Below are 25,653 nucleotides of genomic sequence, written 5' to 3'. Positions count from 1 at the left end.
ATGTTGTGATGTGATGTGATTGTGATGTGATGTGATTGTGATGTGATATAATGTGATGATGTGATGTGATGATGTGATGTGATTGTGATGTGATGTGATTGTGATGTGATGTGATTGTGATGTGATGTTATGTGATGATGTGATGTGATGATGTGATATGATTGTGGTGTGATGTGATATGATTGTGATGTGATGTGATGTGATGTGATTGTGATGTGATGTGGTGTGATTGTGATGTGATGTGATGTGATTGTGATGTGATGGTGATGTGATGTGATGTGATGGTGATTGTGATGTGATGTGATTGTGATGTGATTGTGATATGATGTGATGTGGGCTTGACCCACTGTTGTTGACTTTGAGGTGGAAGAGAAATGCAGTAGCCTCTAAAAGCTGGAAAAGACATAAAACCAGATTCTCCCCTGAGAGCCTCCAGAAAGGAATGCAGCTCTGCCCACACCTTGATTTTAGCTCAGTGAGACCCATGTTGGATTTCTGACCTACAACTGCAAGATAATAAATCTATAATGCTTGAAGCCACCAAATTTGTAGTAATTTGTTTTAGCAGCAGCAGGAAACTAATGTATGGCTGCTTAATCAATTAGGAGCAATTAATGCAAACACAGTCACGGAAGACTATAAATAACCAATTTAAACAACCAAAAAATAACTTTTAACTTGGAATAAAAGTTCATTTTTGAAGTAATAAAAGCAGAAGCACACAAATTTCTTGGCTTAAAGAAATACGGAAAAGGAAATATGTATGAGGAATGTTTTTTCATTTCCACTAGAATACTAGAAAAGGAATTAATAACAAGAACATATTGATCTACAATATGAGGTAAGAGTTTTAAAAATAATAATTGGAATAGCCTTCTAGGAGTTGTGGAATCTTTGTCCCTAGGTTCTTTGAGATGCACAGTGACCTAAATATTTTATCTGACCTAAATGACTTCAATAGCTACTTTCCTGAGGACGGGACTTAGATTAAACAATCTCTCATGTCCTCTTCCAGTCTAAATATTCTACACAGACTGAAGTCTATTCAATTCTGTGGCACAAATATTTAGTGCCTATCTACTTAATGTAAATTATTTTGATAAGAATAACCAAAGAATAAGACATAAGCTTGACTTTAAGAAGTTTTCAGTATTATAGTTAACCAAAGTAAATAATCAAGGCATATTTCAGCTAGACTAAAAGAATCATAAGGTATAGATAAGTGATATATAGATAAAAACCCATTAACTATATAAAAATCAATGCATTCTTATTGGCCCTAAAAAAACCCAACCAACAAACACTGTCACTGGTCATCTTTGGAAATAATCAGAGCATCGACTTATAACAATGAAAATTTATCCTGCCTTTCTTATTGAAAGTAATGGCAAAAACTGCAATAACTTTTGCACCAACCTAATAAAACCATGGAAAATAAAAAAGCAGATAAGAGAAATTTCTTCTTTATCATTGGCTAAAATAGGGAGAAAGAATAATAGAATGAGAAAATTGCTATTTATAACTCCTGAATAAAATAATAGATCTGGGCAACCAAAAGATGCTAAACCATTAGGTGAAAATTTGATGGAGAATTTTATTGTGAGAGACCAGACTGAAGCCACCTAAACACATCAGTCTTAGGATCACTAAATGGGACAGGCAGCCATGATGCATCTCTTTTTGTGACTCAGTAGGAAATACGTAGTCCCACCTATAAAGTATTACATTTCCTCCTTCCCCCAAATTCAAATCTAGCACAGCCTCTAGATCTAATTATATCTTCATAGGAAATACAGGGCATAGGAGGAGCCAGCTCAAAAAATACAGAATGGAAGCAACCAGTTCCATATTCTGTCATATAGAATATGAGCATTTTCCATGATAAATGACCCAATTTCTCTAGAAATCAATGACATTTAAAAAGAGAAGGTAGAGAGGATTGTTATAGAATAAAAGACACTTAAGAGGCATAATCAAATATATCATATAGACCTGTTTGGATCCTGATTCACACAAACCAACCCTAAAGAGACATTTTTAAGATCACCAGAGAAATTTAAATATGGACTAGGTATAAAATGGTATTATGGAATTATTGTTAAAATGTGATAAAGGCATAGTGTTATTAAAAATATGTTTCCTCTGTTAGAGATGCATACTGAAACATTTTTAGATAAAGAAATGTGATACCTGGTTATGCTTTAAATACCCAAGCAATGAATACCGTATGTATTAAAGAATACACAGAACAAGATTAGCAAAACAGTGATATATATTCAAACTGCATGCTGAGATATAAAGGTTCATTTTAATACTCTTTCCTTGGTTGTCTGAAATTTCCCATAATAAAAAACTTTAAAGAATGAACATACTATAAATAAATGAAAATCTCCCTAGTCCATTTAATCAACTTTCATTATTGAAACAGTGAAAGCTTAAAATATTTGTGCAATAAGTTTTCTTTAGTTTTCTGAATGTATTTTTTTATCAGTAGTAATTTGACTTCTATTACTTTAAGATTGAACATTTTTCACCTCATATGGAAAAAGAGCTTACAACTGACCAAAATCTCATTTTATATAATAAAAACATCTATCATAAATAAAATATTACTCCTAATGCTCAATGAAAAAAAGGGGGTAATATGTCATCTGTTTCTACTTGTGTGGGGGCAAACACACAGCTTCCAGTCACTTTTTATAGTAAAGACTGAATAGAGTGGAGACTTCTTTAGGGTTTTTGTGGTCAAGGTTAGTGTTACATTTGTCAGAAATGCTCACTTCTCAGTTTTTTGGTAACAAACTAGTAGGTTTGCTTTAAAGTGTTTCTCTTATGTAAAATCTAGTTTAGACACTTAATTAACAATATTACTCTGTTGCCAGATTTTGAAGTCCAACAGGGACATCTCTATGAGAAACAAGAGGCTACAGGACAAAATAGATTCATCTTCAACTTTCCCTGCATATTATCAGAGCTGATATAAACTAATTGAATTTATAGGATAAAATTCTGAGACTCATAGGAAAGCTCCTAAGCAATAATCCTAGCAGTGGAACAAAATATAAACCTCATATTATACTATCCAGAAAGCCTTTAAAAGTATTCAAAACAATAGAGGATCCTTTAAATATTTATTTGTTTATTTATTTACGAGACAGAGTCTCACTCTGTTGTACAGGCTGAAGTGCAGTGGTGCTATCACGGCTCACTGCAGCTTCAACCTCCCCAGGCTCAAGAGATCCTCACACTTTAGCCTTACAAGTAGCTGGGACTACAAGGCATGAACTACCATGCCTGGTTAATTTTTGTATTTTTTGTACAGAAGGGATTTCATCATGTTGCCCAGGCTGTCTAGAACTCCTCGACTCTAGTGATCCGCCCACCTCAGCCTCCCGAAGTGCTGAGATTACAGATGTGAGCCACTGTGCCAAGCTTAAAAAAATCATTCTTAAATGGTTTTATTTGCAAATAATTTTTATGGAGAAGGCTCAACAGTGACCCACATCCTCAATTTACATTTTAACATAATTTAAAACATTTTAAAAGAAATATAAAATTTTATAATACATAGAAAAACTTTAATCTTTTTCTCTGAAATACTTCAATTTTTAAAAATATAATACATTTCCTTTTTTTTTTAATGTAGCTTTTCATGAAAAGACACTCAAAATGCTGTAGTTGTACTATCAAAAGAAGTATGATACAGCAGGAAGGAAAACTAGTCCACATAAAATATGATACAGAGATTTAATCCCAGACATTTCCTCTATTTTTTTCCTTGTGAATTTTTGAGTTATATGGCCAGGGACAATGAAGATAACTATTTCTGCATGTAATAATTTTTTTAACGTAAAGAATTATGCTATGAGTTGCAAAAATTATGAAGATGTCTTGTAATTCTACCATTTGATTAAGCTAAGGATGTAGAAAAAATAGTTCTTGACATCAAGATTTGTAGGTCATGTTACACCCACCACCTCTTGCCTCCTTTCCTTCCCAGCCCAAGACCCAAACACCTTACCAACTATAGCCTCTGTGAATTTCCCTTCAGCGGGAAGAGGGAAGTACTGGTTTGGTGATACATTGCTGCCGTATCCCAGGAGAAGACCTTCAAGCTTTACATTTGGACTTGGACGCAGGAACTTCAAGAGGATGGAGTCACTTGTGGTATTGATGTGAACTTTCAGGTTTGGCCTTTTACCTAACAACGGGAATGAAAACACCGATGGCTGTTACTTCCCCTTTTTAGCATCCTACCCAAATTCCCAGCAAGTGTTGGTGACTAGAGGAATTGTTCTTGAAAATCATGTTGACATGTTGTCTACTTTGCTACTCAGTATCACAGCACACACACCCAAATGCCCAAAATGAAGCTTAATAACATAGAGTAGCCTAGAATAAAAAGTATATCTTACCGTTCAATACTTAGTAGTTTATTATTGGGCAGGTAGATGGAATTTTGGCTATTCAAAGTTGGTCAGAACCTTTGCTTTATACACACTGTCTGGGTATGGTGAAAGGACCTGAAATTTCTTATTGGTAAAATTGAATTACTACAGCTCAAAAATGCCCAGCCTCCTCTATGAGGCTTTCCAGTGCCACATCCACAGTCTTACTCATTGACAGAGTTGGAAAGGGAGCAAAGAAAAAAGGTTTTTGTCTTGGGAGTAACTGAGATGGTAGAATAGGGATTGCTGGAAGGCAGAGAATGGTTGAGGAGAAAAATGATTAGTTCCATTGGGAGTACATCTGGGAGTACATGGAGATGCCCAGTAGTGAGTGGGATTTCTAAGTGTGATACTCAGGATGGGGGTACAGACCCATCTGGGTGTCATTAGCTTGTAAGTGATAGCTAGATGAACTTTCCCAGAGAGACTGTCAAGAATGAGAAGAGAGAGCTTAATCAAATTCTCAAGACATTTATTTTTAAACTAAGGCAACAGAGGCAAATAATTATGCTAACCAAAGATCTTGACCAAGTGGTGAGGAAACACATTGTCTTTTGTCTTTGCAGCCAGAAGGAACAAGGTTCAAACCCCACTTCTGTGACTCTGGCATCCCACTGAAGATACTTAAGCCTTATCTTCCTGGTTTCTAAGTGATACATAACATTTACCTTCTTGTTGAGTTATTTACAAAGGTTAGTATATTAGTCTGTTGTTGCACTGCTATAAAGAAATATCTGAAAAGGCATAATTTATCAGGAAAAGAGGTTTAATTGACTCATGGTTCCTAAGGCTGTACAGGAAGCATGGCTGGGGAGGCCGCAGGGAACTTTCATGGTGGAAGGTGAAAGGAAAGCAGGCAAGTCTTACATGGCCAGAGCAGGAGGAAGAGAGAGAAGGGGAAGGTGCCACACACTTTTAAACAACCAGATCTGTGTGATAGTGAACTCTATCACAAGACAGCACTAGGGGGAGGGTGCTAAACCATTAGAAACCACCCTGGTGATCCAATCACCTCCCACCAGGCCTTACGTCCAACATTGGGGATTACAATTCATCATGAGATTGAGATAGAGCCAAATCATATCAGTCAGTTAATGTAAATGGCACAACCTTAAAGCTGGCACATAGTAATTGCTCAACAAGTGCTTACTAATACAGGTCCACAGTTCTTTAGCCATGATTCAGAAATCAAAAAACTTTGTAGTTCTTTTTTGGTCTTTTTTTTTTTTGGAAGTTTGTCTCAAACCCATCTGGCAACACATCCCAGTCAGAACCATCCTGAGGCCATTCAATCTTTATTTAATCCACTAGGGTGACTATTCATGTGTTTCATTGAAGGAATGTGTTCAGTGAAATGGTGTTGATCAAGACCCCACTGAAGAAGTTATGTAATATATAATCTTGGCATCCTAGTTATTTTCTAACCCTCCTCTCCAAATTTCTGAATTCCAAAACATGTCTGGCCCCAGGGGTTTTAGATAAAGGATTGTGAACCTGAATTATGTTTCTTCTTTATTCTCCAAAGATTTAATATTTAAAAAACATTTTGACTATTGAAAAGACTGAATTTACCAACTTAATAATTCACAATCTATTTCTCATTAATCAAAGACTTAGCCTGTACAAATACCAATCATCACTTTTGTACGGCATGTGCTCCCCAACATCATCACACTTAATTTATTCTATGCCACCCAAAATCAGCCTGCACAGCCACAATATAACCACAGAAAATGATTCAATTAGGCCTTTGGAAAAAGAAAAATAACCCTTTCTTGGATACCAGGTTGTGAGGATTATTCATACCTCAGCAGCTAAGGCTATAGTTTGAATGTATGTGCATAGTACTTTTTACTTTCCAAGAACTTGATGACATTTTTATAAACTTCTTGAATCTCAGACTGCTATTGTTACACTGTGGCGAAATTAAAACCCAGAGATACTGAGTGGCCTATCCAAAATCTGAAAAGGGACCTTACAAATCAGCTGGTATAATTCCTCCAAATGAGGAAATTGAGGCACCCAGTACGTTAAAAGTAGGGTCAAAACTAGATCTTGGGTTCTCGCTAGGCTGGACTGCACTGCTCCCTTTTCATTGAGAACTTTGCAACTGTCCAAAAGAGTAAGGAGTGACCACACCCCAGATCATAATGCTCAAGTTGGGGTGCCAACTGCTAGTGTTTTGTGTGAACTTTGCCAGGTTTTGACAAGATGATTTATACTTCAGATAAAACACAGATTTTTGTCAAAGTCAATTTTTTCCCTTTTTAATAATGTGCCTAGATTAACTCGTTACTTCATCCTGCTCAGTAGAATGGAACCAATGTAAATCGAATACATATTCTGCTACCTTAGAAGGCTATCAAGTCTCACAATGAATCCAAACACAACCAGCTTATTTCCAATGCTTAGTTGGGAAGGAGCATTGAACAAATCTTCATATACCTAGGCTGCATTCATATTTGACAAAGAGCCAAGAGTCACAGCATCATCATCACGTTAGACCTTTGCTCATGGACTCTGGCCTGATGAATCACATTATTTCTCCCATGGGAAAGTGGAAAAGATGGCTACATCAGATGAGAACAAGGAAAGTTGTCCCATTTTTCCAAACAAAGTGGAAGTAATCCACCTCCTGTGCACAAGACTTCTCATCACTCCAGTCCCTCTTCCTTTTGCTAACAATGTATATCCACAAATACATCAGCATCATATAACTATTCAAATGAATTGGCATTTAGCTGTTCTACTTTTTCTGAAATTCCAGTTCATACTACTCTCTTGAGCTAAACTTAAAATGTTCTGAAAAAGAAAAATACAGACAAATCTCACCTCAATACAGCATCACAAACTTAATTTTAACACTGAGTTCTTTTTTTAGAGCTAGTAACTCAAATGTCTTCATTATCTTACCACACATTACTTCTTCTCTTATTACTTTTCAACATTTGTCATTTGTTTTTGACCCTTACAATCTGCTCACATTCTGTAATGCATATGAGGCTTTGGCCCTACACCTTTGCTCAGGTTGTCCACCCAATATGGATTCCCTCTATCTTTGGTTTGCCTTGCCTACATGCCTTGACTTACTCAGTTATTATCAAATTGATCCTTTCAGTGTCAGCAAAAAAGTTAAGCAAGTTTTTTTCATTCAGTATAAATAAGTTCAAGTGTTCCTTTGAATGAATGTTTAGATGAATATTAAATGATATTTTATACTCTCGGACAATTTCTCCAATAATTTGAGGTATGCCTATGTACATTCTACACTAATGTTTAATCTTTGATAATACATTTATTTTTAGTGTAATTCTGGTTTAGTAGTTTGGAATACTAGTCATATAATGACAGTTATCTTTCAACAGTTAGTATAAAGACCTCTGGTGAGTGCCTTAAGGTAGAGATCATAGAAAATAATACCATAAGATACAAGCTTAGCTAGTACAACATCTATAAGTAAAAATGGTATATATGTCACCAGAAGAGCCCAGGAGGACAGAGAAATAAGACTACTGGAAGAACGTTTTATTGCACCTTATGTGAGGAACAAAGCATATATCAACAGGAGTGAGAAAAAAAACAGAATGTGAACATTTTGGGAAAGTAACACTAGTAGGTCTTAGACAAAAAACTGCATATTTGCAAAGTAGAATCTTGGATCTACGATGGTAGGTTCTAATCCTCTGTTTGCAACACCTTAGTGCATCTGTTAATATTTCAAAGAGTGTTGTAAAATTCTTTTTAAAAAAGTCTTTCTCAGAAATGACACAGGTGGCATTACCACTGATCCCACAGAAATACAAGAAAACCCTCAGAGACTATTACAAATACCTCTATGCACACAAACTAGAAAACCTAGAATAAATGGTTAAATTACTGGAACCATACAACCTCCCAAGATTGAACCAGGAAGAAACTGAAATCCTGAATAGATTAACGAGTTATAAAATTGAATCAGTAACAAAAAGCCTACCAACCTGAAAAGACCCTGAGACAGAGATTCACATCCAAATTCTGCCTATAAAGATAAGCTGGTACCAATCCTACTGAAATTATTCCCCAAAAAATTGAGGAGGAGGGACTCCTCCATAACTCATCCTATGAGGCCAGTATCATTCTAATACCAAAACCTGGCAGAAACACAATGAAAAAAGAAAACTTCAGGCCAATATCCCTGATGAACATAGACGCAAAAATCTTCAACAAAATACTAGCAAATCAATCCAGTTGCACATCAAGAAGCTAATTTGCCATGATCAAGTTGGCTTTATTTCTGAGATGTAAGGTTGGCTTAACACATGCAATTTAATAAATGTGATTCATTACATAAACAGAACTAAAAACAAAAACTGCATGATCATCTCAATAAATGCAGAAAAGGCTTTTGATACAACATCTCTCCATGTTAAAATTCCTCAACAAACTAGGCATTGAAGGAACATAACTCAAAATAATAAGAGCCATCTATGACAAACCCACAGCCAACATCATGCTGAACATTCAAAAGCTGGAAGCATTTTCTCTGAGAACTGGCACAAGCCAGGGATGCCCACTCTCACCATTCCTATTCAACATAGTACTGGAAGTCTTAGCTAGAGCAATCAGGAAAGAGAAAGCAAGAGAAAGAAATAAAAGACATACAAATAGGAAGAGAGGGAGTCAAACTGTTTCTCTGCAGATAACATAATTCTGTACCTAGAAAATCCTGTAGTCTCTGCCCAAAGGCTACTAGAAATGATAAACAACTTCAGCAAAGTTTTAGGATACAAAATCAATGGACAAAAATTAGTAACATTTCTATATATCAATAATGTCCTTATCAATAATGTCCAAACAAAGGGCCAAATCAAGAATACAATACCATTCACAATAGCCACAAAAAGAAAAAACTACCTAGGAATACAGCTAACTGTGGAGGTAAAATATCTCTACAACAAGAATTATGAAACACTGCTGAAAGAAATCAAAGATGACACAAAAAATGGAAAACATTTCATGCTCATGGATAGGAAGAATCAATATTGGTAAAATGACCATACTGCCCACAGCAATGTACAGATTCAGTGTTCTTTCTCTCAAACTATGAATGACATTTTTTTTTCACAGAACTAGAAAAAACCATTCTAAAATTCATATGGAACCACAAAAGAGCCCAAGTAGCCAAAGCAACTCTAAACAAAAAGAACAAAGCTAGAGGCATCAAACTACTTGCCTTCAAACTATACGATAGGACCACAGTAACCAAAATGGCATGGTACTAGCACAAAAACAGACACATAGGCAAATATAACAGGTTGGATAGCCCAGAAATAAGGCCACACACCTACAACAATCTGATTTTCAACAAAGCTGACAAAAACAAGCAATAGGGAAAGGACTCCCTATTCAGTAAATGGAGTGAGATAATGGTTAGCCATATGCAGAAGATTGAAACTGGATACCTTCCTTTCACCATATATAAAAATCAACTCAAGATGGATTAAAGACAAATGTAAAACCTAAAAGTATAAAAAAACTATAAAAAACAGAAGAAAATCTAGGGCGTATCATTCTGGACACAGGCCTTGGCAAAGATTTCATGACAAAGTCTCCCAAACAAAAACAAAAATGGAGAAGTGGGACTTAATTAAACTAAAGAGCTTCTGCACAGCAAATGAAACTATCAACAGAGTAAACAGACAGCCTATAGAAAAGGAGAAAATATTTGCAAACTACTCATCTGACAAAGGTCTAATATCCAGAATCTATAAGAAACTTGAACAAATCGACAAGCAGAAAAACCAAATAATCCCATTTTAAAAAAACAGCAAAGAATAGGAACAGACACTTCTCAAAAGAAGACATACATGTGGCCAACAAGCACATGAAAAGTTTCCAACATCACTCACTATGCAGAAATGCACATCAAAACCACAATGAGACATCATCTCACACCATCAGAATGGCTATTATTAAAAAGTCAGAAGATAACAGATGCTGGCGAAGTTGTGGAGAAAAGGGAATGTTTACACGCTGCTAGTGGGAATGTAAATTAGTTCAGCCATCGTGGAAGGCAGTTTGGAGATTTTTCAAAGAACTTAAAACAGAATTGTCATTCAACCCAGCAATCCCATTACTAGGTATATACTCAAAGGAATAAAAATTGTTTTACCAAAAAGACACATAGCACTAATAGGGAGTTATTAGGGAACGCAGCCTTAATACATGGTACTTAGTGAGACAAGCTAAACTATCATGGCCATCCAGTTGCTGACGGGAGAGAAAGGAATCATCATTATAATCCATTTAGTAGGAGGAATTCTTTCATATCTAATCTTTCATAAGGTTATCTTACATTCTCAAAAATATTTCAGAATGTGGTTTAAATTGTGGATATCAAGTTGGTCAACATAAAATTACTTCAAGAGAAAAGCTGCAAAATATTAAAGTGCTCTTCTAAAAGTAAATAATACTTATTAGTGTAGCAACAATTATTATTTTATGTTTTCAATGTGGCAGACACTAACAAAGAAATTAAGATTATTCTAAATAACACATATGGACTTAAAAGAGATCAGGTACCATATTAATTTCCATAAGATACTAAGTAAAAGAATAGCTATAATACTGATGTCAATAAAATAATAACATCATTTCAGGATTAAATGCATAACCATATTCTTATCCATAGTGTGTTCTTCTTTTATTGCACAATTTTCACTTACAGTTCCAACCTCTATACTTACTCAGCTACTTATTTCATTATACAAAGTCAAATTTTCTAAGATATCAAAATAATAAAGTCAATTCCTGTCAGTTGAGATATGGCATATGAAGCATAGATTTTAAAAACTGATAAATTGGACTAGGTCAAATTTTTAAAGTTTTGAATTTTAAAAGAAATAACAAGAAAAAAAAGGCAAGTGACCCACTGGGAGAAAATATTTGCAATACATAAATCTATTGAAGGACTTGTATTTATGTACAACAAATAATTCTTTCTATTCAATAAGAAGAAAGAAATAAACATGAAAAAAATAACAAAAAATTTAAATAGATTCCTCATTAAAGGAGACATAGGATAGCCAAGAAGCACATGAAAAAATGCCCAACATCTGGGTTTGGGAGATATTGTCTGTAAGGGGTCAGATAGTAAATATTTTAGGTTTGTTGGGATAGATGTCCTGTACCACAACCATTCAACTCTGCCATCATAGCACATAAGCAGCTATAGACATCATACAAACAAATGCACATGGCTAAGTTCCAACAGAGTGATTTATTTTTGTTTTAATCCAATAATAATTTTTTAAATGATACTTTCAGTTCTGGGGTACATATGCAGAACGTGCATGTTTGCTACATAAGTATACACGTGCCATGGTGGTTTGCTGCACCCATCAACCCATCATCTACATTAGGTGTTTCTCCTAATGCTACCCCTCCTCCAGCCCCCCAGCCCCCAGTAGGCCCTGGTGTGTGATGTTCCCTTGTGTGCATGTGTTCTCATTGTTCAACTCCCACTTATGAGTGAGAAGATGCAGTGTCTGGTTTTCTGTTCTTGCATTAGTTTGTTGAGAATGATGGTTTCCAGCATCAACCATGTCCCTACAAAGGACATGAACTCATCCTTTTTTATGGCTGCATAGTATTCCATGGTATATATGTGCCACATTTTCTTTATCCAGTCTATCATTGATGGGCATTTGGGTTGGTTCCAAGTCTTTGCTATTGTGAACAGTGCTGCAATAAACATATGTATGTATGTGTCTTTATAGTAGAATGATTTATTCTCCTTTGGGTATATACCCAGTAATGGGATTGCTGGGTCAAATGGCATTTCTAGTTCTAGATCCTTGAGGAATCGCCACACTGTCTTCCACAATGGTTGAACTAATTTACACTCCCACCAACAGTGTAAAAGTGTTCCCATTTCTCCACATCCTCTCCAGCATCTGTTGTTTCCTGACTTTTTAATGATCGCCATTCTCACTGGTATGAGATGGTATCTCTGTGGTTTTGATTTGCATTTCTCTAATGACCATTGATGATGAGCATTTTTTCGTATGTTTGTCGGCTGCATAAATGTCTTCTTTTGAGAAGTGTCTGTTCATATCCTTTGCCCACTTTTTGATGGGGTTGTTTTCTTATAAATCTGTTTAAGTTCTTTGTAGATTCTGGATATTAACCCTTTGTCAGATGGATAGATCACAAAAATTTTCTCCCATTCTGTAGGTTGCCTGTTCGCTCTGATGATAGTTGCTTTTGCTGTGCAGAAGCTCTTTAGTTTAATCAGATCCAATTTGTCTATTTTGGCTTTTATTGCCATTGCTTTTGGTGTTTTAGTTACGAAGACTTTGCCCATGCCTATGTCCTGAATGGTATTGCCTAGGTTTTCTTCTAGGGTTTTTATGGTTTTAGGTCTTATGTTTAAGTCTTTAATCCATCTTGAGTTAATTTTTGTATAAGGTGTAAGGAAGGGATCCAGTTTCAGCTTTCTGCAGAAGGCTAGCCAGTTTTCCCAGCACAATTTATTAAATAGGGAATCCTTTCCCCATTCCTTGTTTTTGTCAGGTTTGTCAAAGATCAGATGGTTGTAGATGTGTGGTATTATTTCTGAGGTCTCTGTTCTGTTCCATTGGTCTATATCTCTGTTATGGTACCATGATGCTTTTGTTCCTGTAGCATTTTATTATAGTTTGAAGTCAGGGAGTGTGATGCCTCCAGCTTTGTTCTTTCTGCTTAGGATTGTCTTGGCTATACAGGCTCTTTTTTTATTCCATATGAAATTGAAAGTAGTTTTTTCCAGTTCTGTGAAGAAAGTCAATGGTAGGTTGATCGGGATAGCATTAAATCTATAAACTACTTTGGGCAGTATGGCCATTTTCACGATATTGATTCTTCCTATCCATGAGCATGGAAGATTTTTCCATTTGTTTGTGTCCTCTCTTATTTTCTTGAGCAGTGGTTTCTAGTTCTCCTTGAAGAGGTCCTTCACATTCCTTGTAAGTTGGATTTCTAGGTATTTTATTCTCTTTGTAGCAATTGCAAATGGGAGTTCACTCATGATTTGGCTCTCTGTTTATCTGTTCTTGGTGTATAGGAATGCTTGTGATTTTTGCACATTGATTTTGTATCCTGAGACTTTGCTGAAGTTGCTTATCAGCTTAAGGAGATTTTGGGCTGAGACAATGGGGTTTTCTAAATATACAATCATGTTATCTGCAAACAGAGACCATTTGACTTCCTCTTTTCCTACTGGAATACCCTTTATTTATTTCTCTTGCCTGATTGCCCTGGCCAGAACTTCCAATACTATGTTGAATAGGAGTGGGAGAGAGGGCATCCTTGTCTTGTGCCAGTTTTCAAAGGGAATACTTCCAGTTTTTGCACATTAAGTATGATATTGGCTGTGAGTTTGCCATAAATAGCTCTTATTATTTTGAGATGCATTCCATCAATGCCTAGCTTATTGAGAAATTTTAGCATGAAGGGCTGTTGAATTTGTTGAAGGCCTTTTCTGCATCTGTTGAGATAATCATGTAATTTTTGTCTTTGGTTCTGTTTAGATGCTGGACTATGTTTATTGATTTGCATATGTTGAACCAGCCTTGCATCCCAGGGATGAAGCCGACTTGATGGTGGTGGATAAGCTTTTTGATGTGCTGCTGGATTCAGTTTGCCAGTATTTTATTGAGGAATTTGGCATTGATGTTCATCAGGGATATTGGCCTAAAATTTTCTTTTTTGTATGTATCTCTGCCAGGTTTTGGTATCAGGATGATGCTGGCCTCATAAAATGAGTTAGGGAGAAATCCCTCTTTTTCTATTGTTTTGAAGAGTTTCAGAAGTAGTGGTACCAGCTCCTCTTTGTACCTCTGGTAGAATTTGGCTGGGAATCTGTCTGGTCCTGGACTTTTTTTTTTTTTTTTTTTGGTTGTTAGGCTATTAATTGCTGCCTCAATTTCAGAACTTGTTATTGGTCCATTCAGGGATTCAGCTTCTTCCTGGTTTAGTCTTGGAAGGGTTATGTGTCCAGGAATTTACCCATTTCTTCTAGATTTTCTAGTTTATTTGCACAGAGGTGTTTATAATATTCTCTGATGGTAGTTTTTATTTCTGTGGGATCAGTGGTAATATCCTCTTTACCATTTTTTATTGCATCTATTTGATTCTTCTCTCTTTTCATCTTTGTTAGTCTGGCTAGTGGTCTATCTATTTTGTTGATCTTTCAAAAAAACCAGCTCCTGGATTCACTGATTTTTTAAAGGGTTTTTCGTGTCTCTGTCTCCTTCATTTCTGCTCGGATCTTATCATTCCTTGTCTTCTACTAGCTTTTGAAATTGTTTGCCAATAGAGCGATATTTCTAAAAATAGGCAGTGGGCTGGATTTGGCCTGCAGGTCATAGTTTACCAACTTTTGGTTAACATCCTGAGTCATTAGGGAAATGCAAATTAAAACCACAGTGAAATATTACACATAAGAATGGCTGAAATTAAAGACTGTTAATCCCAAGTGTTAGGCAAACTGTAGTACATCTGGAACTCTCATAAATTTTGAGTGTAAATTTTCAATGGTCTAACCTCTTGGGAAAATGCTTGCCAGTTAGCTAATAACCTATTAATTTCATTCCTAGGTATTTACTCGGGAGAAATGAAGACACAAGTATGTGCAAAAACTTGTGTGCAAATATTTAAAGCAGTGCCAAACTAGAAACAAACCCAAATGTCCATCAACAGTTGAACGGATAAATATTTATAGCTCATCCCTACAGTGAGATATCGCTTAGCAGTAAAACAGAAGAAATTACCTACATACACAACATAGTTGAATCTCTTGTCTGGCATGCCATTACACTACTGTAGAATAGGCTATGACTTTCCTCATCTCTGTAACCACCCTATACAGACTCTCGTGATGGAAGGTCATTCAAGCATCTTACGGCACTGGCAGAATTAGTTTTAACAGTGTCTAATATTAATATTCACCACTCAGCATACATAAAGTTAGCCAGTCCTTTCAGAAATTATTATGCTCTAAGAACTGACAATGCTAAGTTTCAAACATAGTCTATGCTCTTCTCTGACAGTGGGTTACAAGTAGAAAACATTCCAATGCCTTTGTGGTCACATCAGCTTATTAAGGAGCTGTCAAGATGTCACATCTCAAGTTTATGTATTAAGCAGAGCAGTTACTGTCAGAAGCTTCCAAAAATCATAGTATATGACACAGATTGTATCAAACTTTAATGCTAAGATATACAAACCATAATCTTAAAAAAGAACAAGAGAAAGTCCTTTGTGGGAACATAGATAGAGCTGGAGGCCATTATCCTTGGTAAATGAACACAAGAACAGAAAACCAAATACCGCACATTCTCACTTATAAGTGGGGGCTAAATGATGAGAACATAGGGACACAAAGAGGGGAACAACACACACTGGTGCCTACTTGAAGGAGGAGGGTGGGAGGAGGGAGAGGATCAGAAAAAATAACCATTGGGTACTAGGCTAGTACCTGGGTAACAAATTAATCTGTACAGCAAACTCCTGTGACATGAGTTTCCCTGTATAACAAACCTGCCCATGTACCCCTAAACCAAAAAGTTAAAAAAAAAAAAAAAAAAAAAGCAAACAAGCAAACATAGGGATTGGCAACAATTTAATATTTTCTTTAATTCTTAGGGAGTCAAAAAGGGATCACATAGCATAGGCTTTCTGTTCAAATGACTCTGCCTGTCCTGCCACCAAGATCCAAGGAAAGGTATTAAAAGGAAAAAACCATGGAGTTTCAGTAATTTTCCTGTGACAGTGAAGAGTCACTGTGAAGAGAGTGGCCAGAGGCAATTATACAAGTATCTTCAGTTGTTCCTGATCCTTATCTAGAAATGTGTAGTCTTGTGTGATAGTCCATAAAATGACTTTTTCTTATCAAAGACAAGCTGAAAGTCAGTGATGCTAGTGGAAATTTTCATAACAAAAAACCATGGCAGCTTCAGCTAAATACTTTAAGGAAGATGAAAATTAAATGATGTTATCAATTCAGTAATATTAGACAGTGTTAAAACTGTTTTCATCAGTGCTGAAACAGCAAGATGCTTACATGACCTTCCATCAGAAGGAGAGTCGGTGTAAGGTGGTTGTAGAGATGAACAAAGTCATGGTATGATGGTATGAAGGAACAAAGTAGGTAGAAGGAATTAAACTGCTTTGGTGGTGGTGGACATTGTTGGTGGGTGCGTGTGTGTGTGCATGTGCATGTGCCTGTACATGCATGTGTGTGTGCAGAATTGTAATCAGAAACACAGAATAATTGTTAGGCAAATCCTTTCTGAATTTAAAGTTCTTATGTTCCAACTACCAATTCCATATATCTCATTTTATCCCAGCTCTCTGATCTCCAGGCTGGCATCTTTTCTCAAAGTCCCAGATTCTCCATCACTGTCTTCCCAACTCTTTGGGAATGGAGTTTTACTAGGTCCCAGTATGGAATTTCCGAGTGCTTACAAAGAACTAGTGGGCAGTGAACATATAGCTGCTCTCAAACATGTCTTCCCGAAAGAGGAATGTCACTGACAGTTGTTCAGCTTATGCAGTGCAAAACTCATTCAAACCATCTTTTTATCATCTTTATCTGTTTTATCTATTTTATCATCTTTATTATGGCACCATTCAAACCATCTTTTGTGACTATATACATTAGCCACATTCACAAAGGCCATGCAAAAATAGTTGCTACTTACACAAATGAAAGATTTGACAAGGGTAACCAACCTACCATCCCGACCTTTCCTCATACGCCTCAAGCCGTCCCACCCATCCTGCCCTTCTTACTGCACGTCTTTCATTTTTGTCTTCCCTGCCTCCTAATTCTGCTGTTACTGGTAATTAAGGATACTAGTAGGATGCCTGGTGCAGGCTCGATAGGAACTCAGCTACAAACACTTTGGACACAGTAATCCTTCATCTCCACGAAGGAAATTACATATATCCCATATGATGAGTTGGGAATTTAAATAAGAATATAGAGGAAAAGCTATTCTGGACTTCAGTAAATTAATAGTACACAGATTTAGAGGTAGACAGAAGACATCCCTATTTGTGTTCTATAAACACAAATCAGAAAACACAAGAAAAAATTCTGATTACAATTATTAAATAAAGGAAGAGTTGTATAAATCCAAAGAATAATTACATTTAAAAAAATGTGCAGAATAAAAGCTGTGGTAAAAGTCCAATAAAGCCACATAGACAGCTGCCTCAGTGCCAAGGAATGGGGGCTTTTTAAAAAATCAAAACTTGACTTTACTTATACATGAACATATGCTAGCAAGAAGCTCAGATGACAGCATTCCATGATCTCTGCTCCAGGGCAAACAGAACAGCATGTTCCCTCTCCAAGATGCCTTGTTTTAGGTCTGCCAGCTGGAAGACATGCTCCCACATGCAACATGTGTTCTCAGAGTTCCGGATATTAAAAGTCTCAGTTCACCTGGAGCACTCCCTTCATAAAGCCACACCTAAGCAATACCCATAGATCCAATAAAGATGATAAAATAGATAAAGATAATTCCTAGGAGTGAAGTAGTGAGCTTTTTATTAGGACATTTTGGTCACCAAATACCTAGAGGATAGTTACTTTCGAATTTAGAAAGAAATATCACTTTACAAAAAGTTCAAGGGGGAAAATCTTCTCTTCCTAATGGGGCACTTTTTATCTGTTTGCCCAGCTGTTTGCACAAGTGAGTTCCAATTCAGCTAAAACAACCACAGTTTCCACCTTGGTCAGAATTCCCAGTGCTTTGATTCCTCAGGCCAATGCTTCACCGTCTGGTGAATTTGGATGATTGAATGAGACAGACTGAACCTGCCAATGTGGACATTTCAGCACCATTTGGCAAGGTTAATAGTTTTACCAAAGGAGCAATAACTACATTACCTACTTTGTAACCCAACCAACAGCCAAGTAGGAAAATTACTTTTCAAAGACTGCTTTCTAAGTCAACAGTCTCTCATTCTTAAGAAGACACCTCATTCTGAGACATACACAGGTGTCAATTGCACACATTCCCTCAGTCTGATTATGCTAAAATTACTCTTTAAAGTTTGAAGTGTGCTGAGAGTTTTTTTTGGAAGGGGAAGGTGAGAGAGGTAACCTCATACAATCAATGATCATATGTAGGTATCTACTGTAAGGTAAGTGGGACAGTGACTTGGTTAACTTCAACTAACCAAAAAAACTAAATAAAATTTATATTTACTTTGGGGCAAATATATGCTTACTTATCTACTTTTTTTTTTTTTTTGAGGTGGAGTCTCGCTCTGTCGCCCGGGCTGGAGTGCAGTGGCCAGATCTCAGCTCACTGCAAGCTCCGCCTCCCGGGTTTACGCCATTCTCCTGCCTCAGCCTCCTGAGTAGCTGGGACTACAGGCGCCCGCCACCTCGCCCGGCTAGTTTTTGTATTTTTAGTAGAGACGGGGTTTCACTGTGTTAGCCAAGATGGTCTCGATCTCCTGACCTCGTGATCCACCCGTCTCGGCCTCCCAAAGTGCTGGGATTACAGGCTTGAGCCACCGCGCCCGGCCACTTATCTACTTTTTATTTTATTCCTTTCATTAACTACTAGGTAGTAGGCATTAGTGACACAAATTCAAGTATGATATGTCTGATTGCAAAGACTGGACATTCTAGTAAATTGGGTAGATGAATAAGTCAGTTGTTTCAGTGTAGCATGATTAGCACAATTAGTAAAATAACGCTACTTTTTGACGGATTCTGAACCTGATAAAAGGAGTAAAAGAAAGAATATATATAGAAAACGTCCCTTTAGTTTTGTTTAATTAGTCACAAAAAATAGTTTTTATTCCATGAGGATAGATATACCAAAAGCATGTAAGGAAGAAAGGAGAAAAATACAAGGTGTCGACATTTATTTTGTAATACTTTTTCTGTACCACTTTGGAAAAATGGTAGATTCTTAGTCATTATTGTTTTTTAATACACAGAAAGGTAACCCAACAGGCTAAGGAACATAACAAGACTCATTTCCCTTCTTTTTGTTCTTTGCTTATTTTCATGAAAATTCATGGAGATGATTTGCTTGCATTCCGTTGCTCTTTAAAGTAAGAAGTGATGGTATGAAGTGCTCTTGATGGAAGATGGGCTAGGTTCAGTTCCAGGGCTCTGAAAGTGTGGTCTCTGGGTTAGAGAATCAGCATCATCCGGGAGCTTGTGAGAAGTACAGATTCACAGACCCCATCCCAGATCCATTGAATTAGAAACTCTGGGGGCAGCAATCTGTATTTCAACAAGCTGTACAGGTATTCTGGTGAATACTCAAGTTTGAGAACCATTACTCTTTTAAAATTCAGTGCATCGACAATAAAATTAATGGGCCCAATGTCATTTGAAAGACATTTACAGATATTCAATACAGTATGGAGAAAAGAAACTTCATTCAAAACTCTGTTAAGTTTCCTATCATGAGACTTTTACACATATTTTGGTCTGTGAACAAATTCTGTTAATTAGGGTTTTTGAGAACTATTTCTGCAGACACATGAGGTAAAATATTGTATCTGGAATACTACTAACTTCTGAATATCAATTATGTGTCTTTAAATCTAATCAATATATTTAGAGAATTAAAATCAAAGATGAGTTATTTTCCAACATTTTATTATAAAAAATTTTAAACATACAAAAAACATGAATTGTGCAAAGCACATCCATAAGGTAGCAACCAAAAGTCAATGATTCCTGTCTTACTCATCAATCATATACATTTCATCTCTCCATCCCTCTGTCCACCATTCAATCCATCTTAATTTTTAATTAATTTCCATGTCAACTGAATTTCAGTACCCTTCACCCCCAAACACTTCAGTATGCATGCCATTAACTCAAGTTTAATATTTATTTATATTTTTCTTTTGATATAAAATTTAGGTACAGTGAAATACATAAATCTTAACTATACATTAGTGTTTTCCCCACATGCCATAAATCTATGTAACCCAAGCCTTTATCAAGATTTATAATATCATCATCAACCCAGAAAATTTCCTCATGCCCCTTCCCAGTTCATTCCCACAACATCCTCCCAGGAACTATTGTTCTTAATTTTACTATCATAGATTAGTTTGCCTGTTCTAGACTCTTTGATTAAATAAAATCACACAGTATATAGTGCTTTATGTAAGGTCTCTTGCACTTAAAATGTCTTGACGATATATGTTTTGTTGCATGCATCAGTAGCTTTTTGTTGCTATTGTCACAGTAGTATTCACATAGTTATTAAAGCCAACATTTTTGCATCTTCCAGTTGTCTTCATAATCAGCCTCTTTTGATTGTACTATTTTTAAAATGTTGATCATATTATAATAAAATTTTTCCAAGAAAAAGTGAAATTATATATGTTTATTTCTAATTTTCCAGATTATTTACTTATATAATGCTATTTACCAGGGGAACAAAACTATCAACTCTTCTATTTATAATAGACAATTACTACACTTCACTAAATTCTTAATAGTAAATACAGATAAAACCGTGTAATGATTTCATCTTCACTGAAAAGCTAAGTACTGGACACTGATACTCAAGGTCTCTGATGCCTTTCCCACTCACTCCCAGCTGATAGAACGCCAGACATGAGCCTCTTTTGACAATGAAGTGTAATATTGACTTTCTTATGTTAAAGAATGATTTTCATGAAGATGAAAGTAGGTAAGTTTAATTGTCTTTACTTTTTAAAATCCTGTCCTTACAATTCTCAGAGTGATCAGGTATCAAAAAATAGAAAATATATCATTTAAATTAATATTACTCTGAGTAATTTTCCAAAAGGACTGATACTTCTTTTTCTTTTCTTCTCTTGATAACTCCAATTTGGGCACTCATTAAATTCCGTTGACCGAATAGAGGTTGTTTAATCAGAATGATTATTTACAGGACAAAGCAGAAAATGTTACTTCTACCAATACTAAAACATCCTGCATGTGCAAGATTACATATTTCTACTGTGAAACATTGTTCCAGGGAGCAAATTGAAAATACTCTTGATAAAAAATGAAAATTTTGCCATCTTGTAAAAATACTGTCAAAAAATCACACAGTTTTCTTAAATAAATCTGTTTTTTTTTTTTTTAAGTTTTGCAAATAAAAACATGAGATGAAACTGGAACCAATGGTATTATCCACCATCTTTGTTTAGACATTTGGCATCTTCATGAATTATTTGTAATTTGCTTAGTTCATAAATACCCTGCACTGATGGTATATAGTTGTTCATTTGGAGATTTCACAGCATCAAAAGTCTTCCATGGACTAGAGGGAAATGGCCAAACTATCTTGAGAATGTGGCCAAGTGGCCTTGTATACTAAGGCTGAGTGGCCATGAGATGTCAAGAGGCTCTAAGAAAGGCCATTTGCTCTCAACTCCGCTGTGGGCATTTCATATTATTAGTAATATGTTGTGGAAGAAAGAGGAGGGGTTCTGACATCAACTTGGCCTTTAATTGTGTTTGACTTTAGGTCAGCTGTCCTCTCTAAGCCTCATTTTTCTGCTCTGTAAAATGTTTTGAGGAATCCCAGATTCATTCTCAATCTAATGCTCAAGAATGTCTCTAACATCTCATCCAGAAAAAATACTATCTTCCTATTAAAGTGTAAGAAAGTCCAAATAAATCAGGAAATAATTTTTTAAGAAAACACTAATAATTTCCAGATAATATTTTCATAGGACTCCCAAACTGCACTTTAAATATAAAAAAGGAACAAATATTTTCATGAGCATATGGAAAAAATATATGTGACTGTCACATATAATTTTTAACAGCTTTAGTGAGATATAATTTATAGATCATAAAATTCTCCCCTTGTAAGTGTACAGCTCAATAATTTTATAGCTCAAACTCACAGAAGTTGCTACATTTATATAATTTACTAAATCTATCATAATCCATATTCAGAACATTTCCATTACTCTAAAACATTCCATTCTACCCATTTATGGTGAATCTTTCTGTTCCCATCCTTAGCTCTAGGCAACCACTGGTCTACTTTCTGGTTTTCTGGTAATTAAATATAAATGGACATACATGACATGTTGTCTTCTGCACCTGGCTTCTTTCACTCAGCATAATTTTTATGAGACTCATCCATCCATGTTGTATTACTAGTTCAGTCCTTTTAATTGTTAAATAGAATTTTATGAATATATTACATTTTGTTTATTCAGTCCAAATATTTGATGAATATTTGGATTGTTTCCAGTTTTAGCTATGAATAATGCTGCTATAAAATTTCATGTACGAGTCTTTGTGTGAACATATATTTTTATTTTGGGGAGGTAAATACGTAGGTGTAAAATTTTTGGGTCATATGGTAAGTTTATGCATAATTTATTAAGAAACTCTCAAACTTCTCCAGTTTTATATTAATTGTAAAGATTGTGAATATTTCTCTTGCTTGAGGACCACTCCAAATTGTGATCATCCAGAAAATGAGCTGTCTTGTTTTATCAATGTCACTAAATATATGTTAGATAACAAAATTAATTATTTTAAGCCCTGAGATTTCTATCTTTAGTCATTAATGAAGATGAGATTGGCTGGGCATGGTGGCTCATGCCTATAATCCCAGCACTTTGGGAGGACAAGGTGGGCAGATCACATGAGGTCAGGCATTTGCGATCAGCCTGAGCAACATGGTAAAATCTTGTCTCTACTAAAAATGCAAAAATTAGTCAAGCATAGTGGCACGTGCCTATAATCAGAACTACTCAGGAGGCTGAGGCAGGAGAATCACTTGAACCCGGGAGGCAGAGGCTGAGGTGAGCTGAGATCATGCCACACACTCCAGGTTGGGCAACACAGTGAGACTCTACCTCAAAAAAAAAAAAAAAAAAAAAAAAAGAAAAAATGACATCACTTATTTTGTTATAATAATTATTTTAAAATATTGCGATTCCAAATTTATCCAGAAAACAAGAAATACACTTTTTGCAAAACAATACAATGATCATTGACATTCTTAGAAATGAGTTTGAAGGCTGGACGTGGTGGCCAACACCTGTAATCCCAGCACTTTGGGAGGCCACGGTGCGCAGGTCATCTGAGATCAGGAGTTTGAGACCAGCCTGACTAACACGGAAAAACCCCATCTCTACTAAAAATACCAAATTAGCCGGATGTGGTGGTGCATGCCAGCTACTTGGGAGGCTGAGGCAGGAGAATCACTTGAACCCAGGAGGCAGAGGTTGCGGTGAGCCAAGATCATGCCATTGCACTGCAGCCTGGGCAACAAGAGCGAAACTCCATTTCAAAAAAAAGAAAAGAAATGAGTTTGAAGCAGAATAAATTACTGAGTTGTCTTTTCAATCTCCAGTCATTTCAGTTTTAAGAATAGTTTAGTCTATACTAATTAGGTGAATATTTGTTCACCATGAAATTAATCAGTTCTGAAGACATTAACTTTATTTGTACTTAAAATTAAAATGAAATTCCATGTACATTTTGACCTTGTAACCAAATGCTTCAGTTGGGTTTTTCTATGAAAATAAATACCTATCTTTCCTGACCAGGGATTTATTACTATTTTGACAATATTTGTCATTTTTATAGTAATAATTAAAACATTTTGAATTCCAAAATGTTTTTCAATATTAATAAAATATTGAAATTTTGACTTACACACATATCTGATATATCTCATTACTAACATCTCTGATGGTTTGCTATTAATGTAGTATTTGAGCTTTACTAGGTAAGAAAAAGAAAGTCAAAGTGGCTTGGCATCATTGGCTAGTAGGCTGACATTATTAAAATTTCCTCATCTTGCATAGTGGATGTGACCCAAGTTTAAGATGAGGTACTTAAAATAGAATTTTATAACATTTACCCAATGTTAGCAAAATCTAACTGAATGAATCCATTTGAAAAAAAGTCTTCTTGATTTTAAATTGCAGAAATAAGAAAGAAGGCTGTCTCATAACTTTTTATCAGGCAAATTTTTTTCTTGTATTTTAAACCTAGGAGCTACAATGGATTGCCCCACTTCACTCAAAACTCTGAACTTGGAAGTGAAGAAATGTGATTGTCCTTTGAGTAGTCCCAATACTGCCCATGGGGAATTGTTCCTTAGACACTGCAAATAAGAATATAGTAATTCCCACTGGTTATACTATTCCCCAGTGTGAAATGAATTAATTTACATGGTAAGAAAGAGAGCCCAGGAGACAGAATAAGGGACTGGAGTAAGTTGGAGTTGAGATAGTAAACTGTTAGGTAGCAAAAACTATGAAGCTGAGGGAAAAAAAAAAAAAAAAAAAAAAAAAAAACAGATAAAGAATGGAGGATAAGGCAATTTATTGGTAGCAGGAAATAGACCCAAGGGAACACTAGAGGGAAAATCCAAGATTGCAGGGCTGAGGTGCCCAAACCTTTAATAGCTCCGTAACTGCTGTGACCTGAAGAGGTCACACATGTAATGGATGGGTAGGAATTAGTCAGCCAAAGTTTAAGTGTGCATATTGGGTGAAGGGGGGGCAGGAACAGCATTCTCAGACATAAGGAATAGCATGAGCAAAGGTGCTGAGGGAGGAAGTAGATGATGGATTTAAAGATCCTAAACAAAGTCAGTGTGGTGGGATATAATGGGTTAAGGAGTATGCAGGGAAGTTACAGAGGACAGGAGGTCAGATCATGCAGAGCCCTTGTAGAACACATTAAAATACGTGTTAGAAGCAAAGTTAAATTGTTTTTCCCTACGAAGCTACACACAAGCCAAACTTCTGAGAAATGAATAATGCAAAATTCAAATCTTAGATGATTAAAAATATGTCCACATGGTAGAAATGTGGCCTCACAAGTTCTTAGCAACAAGCAGCTCAAATGCTCAGAACAAGATTTGATTTCAAGCCAGGCACGATGGCTCAAGCCTGTAATCCCAGCACTTTGGGAGGCCGAGACGGGCGGACCACAAGGTCAGGAGATTGAGACCATCCCGGCTAACATGGTGAAACCCTGTCTCTACTAAAAAATACAAAAAACTAGCCGGGCGAGGTAGCGGGCGCCTGTAGTCCCAGCTACTCGGGAGGCTGAGGCAGGAGAATGGCGTGAACCCAGGAGGCGGAGCTTGCAGTGAGCCAGGATCCGGCCACTACACTCCAGCCTGGGTGACAGTGAGACTCTGTCTCAAAAAAAAAAAAAAAAAAAAAAAAA

General features: G+C 36.1%; 1 protein-coding gene across 10 annotated transcripts in view; it reads right to left on the bottom strand.

Moving 5' to 3' along the window:
* The window catches only part of ABI3BP (ABI family member 3 binding protein), a 251,566-nt gene that overhangs the window by 179,303 nt on the left and 46,610 nt on the right, over positions 1 to 25,653 (bottom strand). For all 10 annotated transcript variants that reach the window (XM_031935108.1, XM_031935109.1, XM_031935114.1 and 7 more), the window contains exon 2: positions 4,022 to 4,201. In XM_031935108.1, coding sequence (XP_031790968.1) covers positions 4,022 to 4,201 — 180 coding nt within the window. The remainder of the gene's footprint in view (positions 1 to 4,021; positions 4,202 to 25,653) is intronic.

The sequence above is a fragment of the Piliocolobus tephrosceles genome, chromosome 2 (assembly GCF_002776525.5).
Source record: "Piliocolobus tephrosceles isolate RC106 chromosome 2, ASM277652v3, whole genome shotgun sequence".
NCBI classification, from domain to species: Eukaryota; Metazoa; Chordata; class Mammalia; order Primates; family Cercopithecidae; genus Piliocolobus; species Piliocolobus tephrosceles.
Note: the sequence above shows the minus strand (reverse complement) of the source record. Positions and strands in the feature narration are given on the sequence as shown.